This window comes from Pelophylax lessonae, assembly GCF_965119305.1.
Source record: "Pelophylax lessonae genome assembly, chromosome: 4".
Taxonomy (NCBI): domain Eukaryota; kingdom Metazoa; phylum Chordata; class Amphibia; order Anura; family Ranidae; genus Pelophylax; species Pelophylax lessonae.
The window spans coordinates 248,700,686-248,717,119 of record NC_138771.1 but is presented as its reverse complement, the minus strand read 5'-3'; the positions used below and the strand labels follow the sequence as shown (position 1 = coordinate 248,717,119).

General features: G+C 40.1%; 1 protein-coding gene across 2 annotated transcripts in view; it reads right to left on the bottom strand.

Moving 5' to 3' along the window:
* LOC309554028 (monocarboxylate transporter 2-like) overlaps window positions 1-16,434 on the bottom strand; it is a 145,125-nt gene that overhangs the window by 77,192 nt on the left and 51,499 nt on the right. For both annotated transcript variants that reach the window (XM_082255548.1, XM_082255549.1), the window contains exon 2: window positions 12,924-13,157. In XM_082255548.1, coding sequence (XP_082111674.1) covers window positions 12,924-13,137 — 214 coding nt within the window. In that variant the 5' untranslated portion in view covers window positions 13,138-13,157. The remainder of the gene's footprint in view (window positions 1-12,923; window positions 13,158-16,434) is intronic.

Sequence of the window (16,434 nt, the reverse complement as noted above, 5' to 3'; positions counted from 1 at the left end):
AGAATAATAGGTATGCTATCATGAGACTAGGAACACTAGTTTTCAGAAATGTCTATGGGCTTTTGCAATAGAACATTACAAGGAGTAAAGCATAAGCTGTGGAGAATACTTAATTAGCCATAGCAAACAATCAGAATCTATCTTCTACTCTCGGGGGCTCTTTTAAAAAAGCAGTTGTTGGGTTAGGCCTTGGTGTGTGTAGCACAGCAGTGAATAATGGAAAGTGGATAGCTATTACTGCTGACTGTTTCGAATGAGCCTTTAACACAATCCCGCCCGGCCTATAGCAGAATGATGGCTGGGCGGGGACTGGACTTTATCTGATGTTCTTCAGAACAAGCGTGGTGATCGAAGGTGCAGTGTGTTGCCCGGACACACCGCATCTCCGATTACGGCAAAGAGCCTATGTCGTGGGCTCTTTACTACGTGATCCCCTGTGTCCAATCACAGCTGATCACAGTGTAAATAGGAATTGCCAGTTATCGGAATTTCTCTACTTGCGCTGACAGAGTGTAAGTAGAGGAGAGCCGATAAGCAGCTCTCCTGACAGGGGGAGTCTGCTCTGATAATCAGTGCATTGATTATAAGTGCAGACCTATCAGTGATATTTGCCATATTTGCCAGTGCCTCCCCCCCAGTGATGCCCACCTGTGCCCACTAGTGATGTCAATCAGTGCCCACCATTTCTGCCTTTCAGTGCCCATCAGTGATGCCTGTCTGTGCCTCCTCATCAGTGCCACCTATCAGTGCCATCTATCAGTGCCACCCATCAGTGACACTTATCAGTGGTCATCAGTGCTGTCCATCAGTGCCGCCTGTCAGTGCCCATAAGTGCTGCATATCAGTGACACTTATCAGTGCGGTATATTAGTGCCACCTATCAGTGCTCATCAGTGCTGCATATTAGTGCCTCCTCATCATTGCCTATCACTGCCACCTCATCAGTACAGCCTCATCAGCGCACATCAGTAAAGGAGAAAAATTATTTATTTATAACATTTTGCAACAGAAACTAAGAAAAACTTTTTTTTTTTCAAAATTTCAATCTTTTTTTATTTGTTTAGCAAAAAATAAAAAACTCAGTGGTGATTAAATACCACCACCAAAAGAAAGCTCTATCTGTGTAAAAACAATGATAAAAATTCTGTTTCGGTACAGCATTGCATGACTGCGCAATTGTCATTCAAAGTGCGACAGCCCTGAAAGCTGAAAATTGGCCTGGGCAGGATGGGGGAGAAAGTGCTCAGTATTAAAGTGGTTAGGTTGGTGAAGTGAATTCTAATTACAACGTTATAGAGGTAATTAGTCAAAAATGTTTCACTTAGAGTTTAGTTCTCTGTATTTTTTTTTGATAAGTCTGAGATCTCATAAGTATTAGTATTACTTAATTTGAAGATGAACAACAGAAAAAAAGCCTCAAATGAATCAGTTCAGTATCAAAATAAATAAATAAATAAAATATTACATTTTTTTAGGCAAATAATGCAAGTACCAAAGCTGTACAAGCATTTTTCAATCCCCTGTACAGCAGCATTTACACTGGGTGAGAGAAGGGTAATATTAGGAGACAAAACCTTGCGTTGCGTGCAGACGTGCAGATGAGGAGCATGCTGATAGGAGAGAGTAGAGTGAAAGTAGAATGAGAAGACAGAAGCCTTCTTTGGTCTGCTACTATGTCTTTACTGTCCTAACAGACTGGGGTAGAGAGATGACACTACTATATCCTCTATGTGCCTTGTGACAGAAAAGCTGGTATTAGGCTCCTGACTGTTCTTTGTAAGAGCTTTATAAAAGGAAAGAATATAGAGAACTGAAAGGTAAAACTACTTCCTTGTGTGTATTGAACTGAAAGGTAAAACTAATTCCTTGTGTGTATTTAGATGTGTGCCTGGAGTTCAACTTTAAATAATACATCACTCTTCAAATACATTGTTCAAACTGTTCACTAAGTTCCTGCAACATAGCACTGATCACTCATCTGCTGAGCTTCAGTAAATAAAGAAGACAGGAATTTGACTGTGCTTGCTGAAGCGTATTTGCCCTGCTGAATCCAATCTGTCAAATGAATAGTCCTATACATCTACCTGTTTATGATGTTTAGTTGTTTTTTCATTCAGGCATAGCTGTAGTGCACCAGTCCAATCTACTCTCATTTACAAATAATCTGTAATCTGATAACTTGGGAACATCTGCATTAAAATGTTTCTCAAATCCACCATAAAAATTCAATTGGGGATACGTGAATCACAGCTCTTACAATGACAATGTGAGAGGTGCCCTTGATTTTGGCTTCAGGTAAATACAAAAGGGCAATCTTCAGACTGGGAAAGAAAAGGCTAAATGTTACAGGACATCCTTCAGCCAGGAAATGAGGCAAGCTGTATCTGACTCGCTGCAGCTTTTAATTCACCCTGTGAAAAGTTCACATTATGCAGTGGAATCAGAGTGAGTGATTTCAGTTCAGGAGAGAAGCCTGTACAAGACTGAAAGCAAGGTCGGAGTTCAGCTTTAAATTGGTTGTAAAGATAAATTGCATTATCTGCATTAAGGTAAAAAACTTTTAACAATAGCTCCTCCCCAGTCCCTCATCGGTTCCTGCTGCTGTCAGTCAAATCATGTGAGGAGGGAGCAGGGAGTCTATAGATGCAAACAGCCTGGCTCAGGATTGAGCCCTTATGAGTGCACCCTTAGCATGTAGTTTGCTATGGGGGCACTTGAAGGAATGGACACAATCCATTGGGAAAAAAGTTGGCACTCGGGTAGGTCAATAAAATGCAGTCTTCCTTTATTAAAATACATGAATACAGCTGTAAAACAGCCAACGTGTTTTAGCCGTTAGGCCTCAATCCCCCTGGAGAAGAGAAGAGCCAAGAGTGCCCATGGAGTACATCAGAAGAGAAGGTTTGGGACCACTCTGTTCAAAACCATTGGTAACACAGGTAAGTATAACATGATTATTATTATTTCAATGTAGCACCCTCCAAGGTAGGTAATAGAAGAGAATACAGTTTTTGGGTCTTTCTGCTTACCAGGAAGCTTGCCAGGTAAATGTATAGTGCTCTCTGCCTACCAGGAAGCAAGATCTATTGGCAGGGTCTGCTCATGGTGCTCAGGAGCAGCTCAGCTTGTCTGAATATTTCACACTGATCCAATAGTGAGACATACTGGATAGTGGGAGGAAACCTGACAAGTGAGGGCACAAGCTTTGTTACAGTGATTGGCAGAGGAATGTGCCTCAGTGCATACTGGGTGACTGTAAAAATGCCAAGGGCAGATGTGCCCAGGGTCTTCGGCTGGAGAACGGGGTCCCAGAGGGAGGGGGTGACTGCCCCTCCTCTGTAGAAGCTGCCATGTCTCCTTGGGTAGTCGACCTCAGGGCCAGAGAGTCAGTGAGAAGCTGAACCCAGAAGTCCTGCAGAGCTGATTAGAAGTGGGACACCAAGATCTGATTCTGCCTACTGTGAGTCAAGATCTGTGTCATGGGACCTGTCCCGTGAGGGCCATCCCTTCAGGTAGAAGAGTCAGTGGATGGGTGTCTGTCAAGGTCGAGGCTAGAGAGTGTCCTGAAGATAATGTAGTTGCATCAAGTCTGCTGCTAGAGAGAGCAAGAAGACTTAATTCTTACATACGAGTGGCAGTAATGTAAAAGCAGGGTGTCTGCTTCTACAAGTAATCTGGTGAGGCAAAGTGCTTATCTACTGTGAATAGTTCAGTTGGAGTATCCCACTATTCTCTTCTCCAATCCAAGTTCCACAACAAATACCAAAAACCTAATACCCTGGACTGTTTATTGAGTAACAAGAAAATGGGAGTAGGGAGGGATATACTGTATGAAAAACCCCCTAGCAACTGTCTACAGGTAATTAGAGAGAGGCCTAAGAAGTCAACACACGGCAAGTCCGACGTGGACAGTGCTACATTAAAATAAATAAATAAATAAATAAATAAAAATGTACAAATACGTTAAGCATCTATTTGGACTGTGTGACACTAAGCAGTGTTTAATATCATATTTAGCATCATGCTTACTAATTGATTTGATCCTTTGTTGAATGTAATTAACATGTTATTAAAAAATGTCCATAATAAAAAATTAATAAGCTATGTTTTCATTGATTTATCCCCTTTTATAAACTAACTATGTAGTGATAGCTTATTATATGGTATTTGAATTTTCCCAAAACTGTCTCTTCAATTTTATTTTTTTAAGTATGTAAAGTTTGCATATTTAGGTTCAACAAACAACAGTTTACATAATAATCGCTATGTCATAACATTAGAAAAAAGGGAAATTAAATAGGATTTTTGTACTTACTTATTTTATCTCTTTTCTCCATTGAGGGAGACAGCTTGATGATTATTAAGTAGCCTAAAATTATGCTGCAGCCTACAAGAGAAATGGATAGTCAAATATAAAATTGAAAGCCAGCATCCTTGAAGCTAAAGCCCCTTCTACTTGACACCTGCTCAGTTGTAGGAAGCAGTCCAAGATGGAACGATAACGTATGAAGGGATGGAGCTCTGTCCTTCAATGGACTTCAAGAAATGGATTTCACAGTGAGTATAAAAATTCTCTATCATCCATTGAGGGACACAGATAATTAGAGCAATCTAGGGACATCTAATAACGGTCTAAACAGAAGGGATGGCACACTATAACAAATAAGAAAAACAGTTCAAGAAGAAAACAAAAAAGGGAAACTAAAGGCAATAGAAAGATACGTGCAGTAGCTTTTGACCAAAATTAGCGTCTACTGTGGCAGCTACTTCGACTTTGAAAAAAATTACAGAAGTATGTGTGGAAGACCTGGTTGCAGCCCTATAAAACTGAAACAGAGACCTGATGATCAAAAACTCAAGAAATACTCACAGCCCATGGTGGAGTGGGCTTAATGGGAAAAAGAGATACAGTATCTATCTCACAACTGATAGGCCTACACCTTCTGGAATGAAAAACACATAGGCCATCTGCCTAAAGAAGAGGTGGCGCTCACCACATCTGGGAAATGGAGAGAGATCTCCTTGGGGGCCAGATACAGGGATTGAACTTGATGTCTAAAGAGGGGTCCAGTGAAGTAATGACAAATGGATTGCTCATAACCCTAGAATGTTGATTGGAAGCTTTGATTCCTCCTGAGACCAATAGCCCTGACAGATGATATAGAACTCCCAGAATGCCTCAAATCAGAAGACTAGCATCCATTGTGGCAATCTCCCAAAGTAAGTGAAGAAAAACCCTGCCCTTCAGTAATGCTGGAGACATCTTGGTTTGAGGATGTAACCAATCAGAGAAAGACAAGGTTTTACCCTTGCTGTGATAATTTTCAATTGCAAGGTTCTTGAATGGAATTTAAAATAATAGCCTTCCATATCAACAACATCTGAATGGCTGAAGGTAGGTCTGTCCAACATTGCTAAGACACAGTAAGAATTGAGGAGAAGAATCAAATTGGAGGGCAGAGACCAAATGTTATTTTGTAACCTTTTCATACTACCTCTTGCACCCATGCTTTGGCTATGTGAGATCCCCAGTTCTCCATTAAATAAGGTGCCTCCCCTTCCCCTCTTTGATGGAATTGGTGAGGGTAGACCTTTATGTGGTGGTGGGTTCATCAACAGGCTTGGATGTACCAGTTTACCACAAATACGTTGAACCCCCCTGAGCCCGAAATGGTTGAAGAAGTGTTGTGGTTCTAGGATGGGGAATCTGACATGGAGGAACAAAGAGAACATTTTGATGCAGGATAGGAAGGTGTTGACCTGCAAAATTTATCTATAACATTTTGTGCCTCATAATGTTTTTAAATTTGCTTCCAATTTCTTATTAGTAGGGTGCCTAAAGCTAAAATTCATTAAAAGATACATTTTCCCCTATTGCTGCAGTCACATTACTTATCTGTAAAAAATGATATCACATGTTGTGCAGGCTGCTGCCTAATGAAGAAATTTTATTTCTACAGGGTGCTCAGTCCTTTTCCAAGTGCTGAATTCCATGCATATCAGGGTGTTAAATTCTCCAAGTCTTTTGGTTGAACCCTATTCAAGATGGTCTGATGGCGACCTGTCCCCTCCTTGTCTCACTTAATGTAACAAGATCTTTTTGGAGCAACAAAAAAGCACAGCCTGAAAGTTGGACTAAAAATCAGGACTTCCCAAGTGCCTAACTTTCAAACTTAAATAAACACAACTTGATCATTAAAATAAAAATGAGGCTCTCTATGGGAAAGAGTCCAGGACCAGATGGTTATAATAGTACCTATCATCATAAATGTATGCCCCTTATAGTCCCTCACTTGTGTAATTATATAATTACCCAACTGAGAATGATTCTGGCATCAAGGCTACAAAATCTGCTTTCAAAAGTGATCCACCTGGACCAGGTAGGATCTATTAAGAGGGAGGGAAACAAGGGATAACTCGATTAGGGCTTACATCTAACGCACTGGGTTTTTTGCCCATGGGGCATTCCCATACAGCCTATTCCTGTCAGCAGATGCTGAAAAAGCATTCAACAGGATAGATTGGGTCTTCCATAAAGAGACTCTAAAGGGCTTAGGACCCAGTTCGGTAAAATGGATATTAGCTTTGTAAAGAGCGCCCTCTGCCAGGATTAAAGTCAACGGTACTCTTAACAGCCCTTTGGTACTAAGAATGGAACAAGTCAAGGCTGCCTCCTGTCACCTTTATTATCTATATTGATCATAGAGGTGTTGCTTCGTAAATTTAGAGGCACCCAAATGTTCACGGTTTTAGGGTAGGTGTTGTGGAACATAAATTGCCTACTTCTGCAGAGGATTTACTTTTCTATACTGTATTTCAGAGCCATTGATAACTTTATCTAAGATGACGGTAAACCTAAAGGAATTCGGGCCTTGTCAAATTTTAAAATAATTTTTCTAAATTATACCACTATACCTACATTTAGAGATGGTCAACTGTCGTAAACAATCATTGTCATGTGAATGGATTATGAAGGCTATTCATTATTTGGGCATATATTTAACAAAAGATTTAACAAAATGATATACTGAAAATCATGTCCATTACTTAATAAAATACAGAAAGATCTGGAAGGTTGGGATAAAGCCACTTTTACGTGACTAGGAAGAATTATTATTATTATTATTATAAAAATAAATGTGCAATCAAAGGTTTTTTTTTTCTCATACAAATAGTGCTTATTGTACTTCCAAATACGTTTTTTTTTTCCTTTCTACAGCAGGTTTTTACCACTTTTGTGTGGAGAAAAGCTATACCCAGATTAGCACATCAAATCTTTATGAAGAGTAAATATGAGGATGTATTAGGACTACCAAATGTGAAAAATGATTATAGAGCAATGGTGCTGACTAAAATACTTTGCTGGAAACATCATGCAAACCAAAAAATATGGGTCAGGCGTATGGCAGGCTGTAAGTTAGCCGATGCCCCATAGGTTCCAAGGACAGATCGAGGCCTGTTGAATAATGCCTCACCCCTTGTGCTAACTGGAGAGCATTCCAGCATTTCCAATATCAGGGATAATTCTACCAGTAGCTGCTGATAGCACAAAATAATCCAATTCAAGTTAGAAATACAGAAGAGAAGAAAGAGACATCCATATTTCAAAGAACACAAAGCAGAACAGAGTAGGTGTGAGGTGGGAGGAGTTAGGGGGTTTCCCTTCAGTTTTCTATGTGCCCAGGGTCTATTTCTCCTGCAGGGTAGAGCATAACTCTATGTTTCCTATTTATCATTATCCTGTGTCCCATATTGAGAAATTGATCACACAGAGCCATAACAAAAGGGTGAATGGTAAAAGAGAAAAGCCTTTTCTGGCGCTTTTTGTTTACATGTAACAGTCATTTTTTTCTAGAAAATTTCTTAGAACCCCCAAACATTATTTATTTTTTAAAGCAGAGGCACTAGAGAATAATTTGGTGGGTTTTCAATTTTTTATGTCACATTGTATTTGCGCAGGTTTTTTTTTTTAAATGCAATTTTTTGGGGAAAATACACTTTTTTGAATCTTAATGCAAAAAAAAAAAAAAAAAAACACAGCACATAAGCCTTTTTTTTTTTTTGGTAAAATGTAAATTATGATGATATGCTGAGTAAATAGATACCAAATATGTCACGCTGTAAAGTTGTGCACGCCTGTGCAACAGCGACAAACAAAATAACATTTTCTATCCATAGGGGGCACTTTAAAAGCCTTTACAGATTACCATTTTAGATTTGCACAGGAGGTCTGGTGCTATATTTACTGCCCATGCCATGATCTGACGCTCGCAGTGTGGGACCAACACGTAAGTTCACCTTTGCGGGCAAGCATGGGGGGGATGGGGGAACTTTAATTTCTATTAAATTATTTATTTATTTTTACACTGTTGCTTTAAAAAAAATGTTATTATTACTTTTATTGCTGTCACAATTTGTTTTATTTAGTTAATGTTTTATTGATACTGTGTTTTATAGATAACCGTTGTATGCTTTGCAGGTACACTATTCAGCTGCAGCACTGATTTGTTTATTTTGACATCAACAGGGTTTGCTCTCACGATACATAAATCCTTGACTCCAACACTGTAGAAGGTGATTTCACCACTGCAGTTAAAAAAAAGCATATATATGCCGAAGCATAGAGGATGGGGTGGACACAGAGGGTGGATCTCCCCTTTACTTTGGCATATATTTTTATTCACTTTTGATCTATGTGAATGGAGGAATCAATTAGGTTCTTTTTTTTTTCGTTCAGCCCATGGGTTGAACAAAAAATAAGAAAAGTGCAAGTATGCCCATCATTAGAAGTAGGTGGATACAGGGCGGTATTCTAATGGTGGGCATAGCACCAAACATTCGATATGAATGGAGGAATCTGTTAGGCTCTCTTTTTTTGTTCAGCCCACGGGCTGCATGAAACAAAAGAACATTACAATATATGATCAACAAGGACCAGCAGCATACTGGTATGTTGCTGGACTTTGAGTGGTTATACCGGGATGATGCCTGCAGGTTTAGACCTCACCTTTGTATTGTTTTTTTCAGCCAGTGGGAGGGGGACGTCCCCCCCCTCCCGAACCTTACATGGTTTTCTCAGCCTCGCCTGTCCCACTGAGGAGCCTGAGAATGCAGCCGGTGGTTCCGCCAGCTGACTATAGAGCTGATCCGAGACCAGAAGAGCTCCAACTCTCTATGGCCTAAGAAGCCAGAAGCTACGAGCATTTCATGACTTCGGTTTCCCTGGATATAAACGGCGCCATTGGGAAATTGGCAAAGCATTTTATCACACCGATCTTGATGTGCTCAGATGCTTTAAGGGCAGAGGAGAGATCTAGAGTCTAATAGACCCCATATTTTTTTTAAAAAGAGTACCTTTCACTACCTATTGCTAGTTTACTTTTAAAAATGTATGTAGTTTATTGCTGATGTACGGGAATGGCAAATTTTTTAAGCATGTCATTTTTTGTATCTATGTACTCGGCATAAGATCATCTTTTATATTTTACCAAACATTTGGGTATTATAGTGTGTTTTCTGTGCATTAAAATTAAAAAAAAGTGTTATTTTTTCCAAAAAAAAATTGCGTTTGGAAAATCGTTGCACAAATACTGTGTAAAAAAATAATAATAACACCCACCATTTTAATCTGTAGGGTCTCTTCTTTAAAAAAATATATATGTTTGGGAGTTCAAAATAATTTTCTAGCCAAAAAATAATTTTTTCATGTAAAGAAATAGTGTTAAAAAGGGCGTGGTCTTCAAGTGGTTAGAAGAGTGGGTGATGTGTGACATAAGCTTCTAATATTTGACATAAAATGCCAGGACAGTTCAAAACCCCCAAAATGACCCCTTTTTGCAAAATAGACATCCCAAGCTTTTTGCTGAGAAGCATGTTGAGTCCATAGAATATTTTATATTTTGCCACAAGTTTCGGGGAAATTATATATTGCTCACACATGTGGAATTACACCGCAAAATACATTCTTCTGCTTCTCCTAAATACAGGGATACCCCATGTGTGAGACTTTTTGGGAGCCTAGCCGCATAAAGGAGCCCAAAAACCAATCACCGCCTTCAGGCTTTCTAAGGGCGTAAATTGCGCATTTTACTTCCTCACCACCTATCACAGTTTTGGAGGTCCTGAAATGTCAAGATAGCACAAACCCCCCCCCCCCCCAAATTACCCCATTTTGGAAAGTAGACACTCCAAGCTATTTGCTGAGAGGCATGTTAAGTCAATTTACGCCCTTTGAAAACTCGAAGGGGTCCTGTACGCGGCTAGACTGCCAAAAAGTCTCACATATGTGGTATCCCTGTACTCAGGAGAAGAATCAGAATGTATTTTGGGGTGTAATTTCACATATACCCATGGCATGTGTGAGCAATATATCATTTAGGTGACAACTTTGTGTAGAAAAATTTTGTTTTGTCATTTTTCAATCACTTGAATGAAATCAAAAAAATTCAATAAAATAAAAAAAATGTTTGTAATTTTAACGAAACCTGGGGCAGAATATAAAATACTCCATGGACTCACCATGCCTCACAGCAAATAGCTTGGAGTGTCTACTTTTTTAAAATAGGGTAATTTGGGGAGGTTTTGGGCTATCTTGGCATTTCATGGCCTCCGAAACCGTGATAGTGAGGAAGTAAAATGAGAAATTTACGCCCTTTGAAATTCTAAAGGTGGTGATTGGTTTTCGGGGTCCTGTACACGGCTAGGCTCCCAAAAATGTCTCACACATGTGCTATTCTCATACTCAGGAGAAGCATCAGAATGTATTTTGGGGTGTAATTCCACATATACACATGGCATGCGTGAGCAATATATCATTTCAGTGTTAACTTTGTGTAGAAAAATTTTGTTTTGTCATTTTTCAATCACTTGTGATAAAAAAATTAAATATTCACTGGACTCAACATGCCTCTCTTCAAATTCCTTAGGGTATCTACTTCCAAAAAAGGTGTAATTTTGGGGGGGGGGGGGGGGTTGTACTGACCTGACATTTTAGTACCTCAAGAAATGAAATAAGCAGTCATAAACTAAAAGCTGCAGAAATTCAAGTAAATGTACCATAATTTGTAGATGCTATAAACTAATAAATATACGCTTTTTGAATTTTTTTTTTTTTACCCATGACATGTGGCTGAATACATTTTGGCCTAAATGTATGACAAACATTTAGTTTACTTGTTTTTTTTATAACAAAAGTAGAAAATATCATTTTTTTTTTTTTACATTTTCTGTCTTTTTTCATTTATATAGCAAAAAATACAAATCCCAGTAGTGATTATATACCACCAAAAGAAAGCTCTATTTGTGGGGAAAAAACGATGCAAATCTTGTCTTGGTACAGCATTGCATGACTGTGCAATTACTAGTTAACCTGCCGCCATCGGCGCTACAGCCTATATACGGCTGCAGCGCGGACTCGAATTTTCGGGAGGCCGTTTTTAAACGGCCTCCAGTGACACGCCCCCCCCCCCGAGCGCTCCCGCGAGCGCGCAGCGGGGAAAATCTGTGTCACAGATCGTGGTGAATGGCCAATCACAGCGGCCATTCACCACGTGATCGGGCCGTCCAATGAGCGATGATCTCATATGTAAACATATGAGATCATCTCTCATCGTCGGCGCTCCTTCCTCACACAGAGACTGCAGTGTGAGGAAGGAGGGGGAGCCTCACAGCGCCGGGGACACACAGCGATGTAATCAGGGCACTGATCACCAGTGCCCTGATTACTAAAAGGTAAAAACATACACACATTGCCCCCCCATCAGTGCCCACAGTGCCCGCCATCAGTGCCCCCATCAATGCCCACAATCAGTGCCCATAGTGCTGCCAGTCAGTGCCCATCAGTGCCTGATCATCTAGGCACTGATAAGCACTGACTGGCAGCACTATGGGCACTGAGTGTGGGTACTGATGGTGCTGCCCATCAGTGCCGCTCATCAGTGCCACCCGTCAGTGTCCAGTGCCATCCGCCAGTGCCCATCAGTGCCGCCTATCAGTGCCCATCAGTGCCGCCCGTCAGTGCCGCCTCTCAGTGCCCAGCAGTGCCACCTCTCAGTGCCACCTCTGTGCCCAGCAGTGCCACCTCTCAGTGCCCAGCAGTGCCACCTCTCAGTGCCCAGCAGTGCCGCCTATCAGTGCTCATCAGTGCCGCCTATCAGTGCCGCCTATCAGTGCTCATCAGTGCGGCATATTAGTACCTCCTCATCAGTGCCCATAAGTGCCACCTCATCAGTGCCCATAAGTGCCACCTCATCAGTGCCCATCAGTGCAGCCTATCAGTGCCCATCAGTGCCGCCTCATCAGTGCACATCAGTGAAGGAGAAAAATTTATTTTCAAAATTTACTCGCAGAAAATAAGAAAAACTTTTTTTTTTTTTCAAAATTTTCTGTCTTTATTCTTTTTTTTTGTAAGAAATAAAAAACCCAGAGGTGATTACATACCACCAAAAGAAAGCTCTATTTGTGTGAAAAAAATGATAAAAATTTCATATGGGTACAGTGTAGCATGACCGCGCAATTGTCATTCAAAGTGTGACAGCGCTGAAAGCTGAAAATTGGCCTGGATGGGAAGGGTGTTTAAGTGCACAGTAGGCAAGTGGTTAAAGCAGCGCAAATTGCAAAATTGCTGAAGTGGTTAAAGGGAACTATAAGCCAAAATGTAAAACACATACAAATAATTATTTTTTCTTTCTCAGAATTACAATCTAGCTGGCTGTGTAAATATCAACAAAACAGTATTTGTTGGCAAGACCAGAGGACAGGTTTAGGAAAAACTGCATTAGGTAGACATATATGGGTATTGTACAACTGGATTATCATCCTGCTGTTCATGACAAGCTAAATGACTTCAATAAACTGCTATAGAAAATGTTATGATAGGTCCAATGATCCAGGAAAAGCAGCACCTGGAATGATTGGTGACTTACCTCCAGCATACATGACAGCCAGCATTATGGAGGATATCCATGCAATTTCACTGTATGAGGTGTGGAATATCTCCTGGATTTCTTTGAAGAATACTGTAATGGCTTTGGGAAATGCATATGAAAATCCGATTGAAATGAATGAGGCAAAGACAACAACCCAACCCCATCCTCCATCTGGAGGGGTGTGAGACAGCGTCACCGGCATATCAGGCATCTTTTCCGGAGATTTATGGTCTGAAAAACACAATATTACAGAGGTACTTTTGAAAATGCACTTGGATTTTAGGACAGGTATATACAACCTAGAGAACAGCAACAAATATTTTTGTATAATGTAAGCCTTACACATCTGACCATCAATGGTCAGAAATAACCAGACATTTGACAATTGCTTTCTTATCAACTGACTGACCTCATACACTGATTTTAATTTCATTTTCATAACTAAAATAAATAACAGACCCCTGAGATTGTTTACATTCTCATTAAAGCGGAGTTCTACCCTAATTTTTAACTTTACTGATTCCAGCAGTGATAGGTATGTTAAAAAAGAATTGGGCTATAAGATTTTTTTTTAAGGTCCCTGGAGAATAGTTTGTTATACTTCCTCCTTCTGCGGCCGCGGCCCCGGTCGTCATTTCCCGGTTTGCATTGCGTCCTGGGAGATGTTTGTCATCAATCCCAGGAGGCAATTGGCATCGCCGGCCGCTCCTCTCATGCACTGAAATCAGGAAGAAGGACACAGCGGCTTCAGATGCCCACAATGGAGATGGCCGTGCTATCCAAGCGTTTTTAAAAATAAGAATTTCTATACCATCAAATTCTGTGCTAGTTATACATTTGATAGTGGTAATGTACATCCCTATATATTAGTATTAAAGGGGTATTTTTATTTAAAAAAAAAAGTATTTTTGGCCGGTAATCTGCTTTAACCACTTCTGGACTGGAAGGATTTACCCCCTTAATGACCAGGTAATTTTTGGGATTCAACACTGCGTTACTTCAACTGAAAATTGCGCGATCGTGCGATGATGTACCCAAATAAAATGAATGTTCTTTTTTCCCACAAATAGCACTTTCTTTTGGTGGTATTTGATCACCTTTTTTTTTTTTTTGCACTATGAACAAAAAAAGAGCAACAATTCTGGAAAAAAAAAATATATATATATATATATATATTTTTTTTTAACTTTTTTACTATCTGCTATATAACATTCCCAATGAAAAAATAAAAAAAATATTTTATTCATTATTTTAGGCCGCTTTGTATTCTGCCACATATTTTTGGTACAAAAAATGTTTATTGATTGGTTTGCGCAAAATTTATCTAACTAGGGGAAAGATTTATGTCATATTTATTTATTTATTTTACTAGTAATTGTGGCCATCAGTGATTTCTAGTGGGACTGCGACATTGCGGTGGACAGATCGAACGCCTAACTGACATTTTTGACACTTTTGGGGGGACCAGTGACATTACTACAGTAATCAGGGCTAAAAATATGCACTGTTACTGTACTAATGACACTGGCAGGGAAGGGGTTAACACCAGGGGCGATCAAGAGTTATTATGTGCCCCTAGGGGGTGCTTTCTAACTGTGTGGGGGATGGACTTGCTGGATTCACAGAGAGACCTGTGTTCATTACTGACAGAACAGCGGTCTGCTGTGTTTACATTGGCAGACAGCTGTTCTATGGGTGCTCATGGGTGTCCGGCAGACATCGCGTCCGCCCGACCTGCTAAATGGCTCTCCCTGTGGCCAATCAGTGCACGTGCGCCCCCACTAGCTGTCCCACGACAGTGCCGACCTGCCACAGTATAAGTACGGCGGATGGTCTGCAAGTGGTTAAATACAATACTTTATTCTTTTTGTTTGTTTTATTAATTTGCTATATCATTTTAGGCTGCATTCACATGTCAGCTTATAATCGCGGGCAGAACCGCCGCGGTTCCGCCCGCGATTCAGAGATTTATTGCAAATCGCGGGACGCCTAGCGTTGCCCGTTGATTTGCAATAGCCCCCCAAACGCCGAGCGATGTTGCCGCGATTTACGCCCGCCGAATCGCGGCAACATCGCGCAAACAAAATCGCGGGACGCAATACGCTCCAAAAAAGTACAAGAGCTTCTTTGGAGCGTATTGCGTCCCGCGATTTTGTTTGCGCGATGTTGCATCTATGGCTAACCTTGAAGTAAACTCATGACTAGGCTGAATAAACACACCATTAGTATATCACAGCAAGCGCCACATGCTGCTAGAACATAATGCCATTTTAATTCTGAGTGCAGTCACAGATGGTGCCCCATATATTTAGTGCATTCACCCCGTATGCCACAGTACAATGTCTGGAGTCTAAGCAAATGATCATAAAGCATACACATTGTCATATGGGGATAATACTTAATTTGAGCAACGGTTGCCCCTAAGAAAGAATAGCAGAGGCTATTCATGGGGCTCTGTGCAAACTTTGGACCAGTAGTTAAAGTGTTTGTTACCACAAAACTTCATATCCCTAATATGTGCCTGCTGTACCAGGTACTTGTATGAGATAGTATCTAGTTCTCTTTGTATTACTTCCTTTATGTGAAATCCCTGATGTTCCTGACAGTCCCTCTGTTTTCCTTTTGAAAACTGACCTCACTAAGCAGGAGAACAGAGCCTGGTAAGTTCTCCAGCTATACTGGGAACTCAGTGTGCTCCATTGATCAGACTTGTCCTGACACACCTCCCCTGCACATTCATTCACTGGGAAGTTCAGTGTACTGCTGCTTCTCATTCCCCCAACTCTTATGCAGCTAAGAACAGAGGGAATGTGATCACTTATAAAAAGGGAAAAATGTATTTATAATGTATTTTCATATCTATATACAAATGTTTTGCCTTTCATTTCTATTTTAAACTTAATGGGTTGTTTTAGGTGATCGTTTGCAATCAATTTAAATTGGCTGTGTATTCTGTCATAATATGATGCCTGCTTTTGTTTGTTCAGCCTAGTAATAGATGAGAAGACCAATTTACCCAACTAATGATATACTGTACACATTAGTGGAAAAAAGGGTTTGTCAGCCAGAGGTCTGGGGAGAAAGCCACCACATCCCAAAAGTTACAAAATACATGAAAAACACAAATTTGAGGACTTTTGAGTTGCCAGACACAAGCAATGTACTACATCATAATTTAAAATCCATAACAAATTTTATTAGGAACATTTAAAATACTTTGTTTAAAAAGGAAATTTGAATAAAGATCAGTGATCCAGGTATATGGTACAGTGATCTTTGCTCAACATGTTTCGCCAAAAGATGGCTTCTTCAGGAGTCTTTTTAATTACTGTACAAGATATTCACTGTGAACAGAAAAAACACATTTAGAAACAATATATCATGGATCCATACAGCCCTGTTGTTTATATTCATACACAGTTAATTCATTTACAGAAAAATTACAATGGGGCATCATGAGAGACTGTTCTTACCCCACAGATGCCACAAGGTAAGTAAATTATAGTGC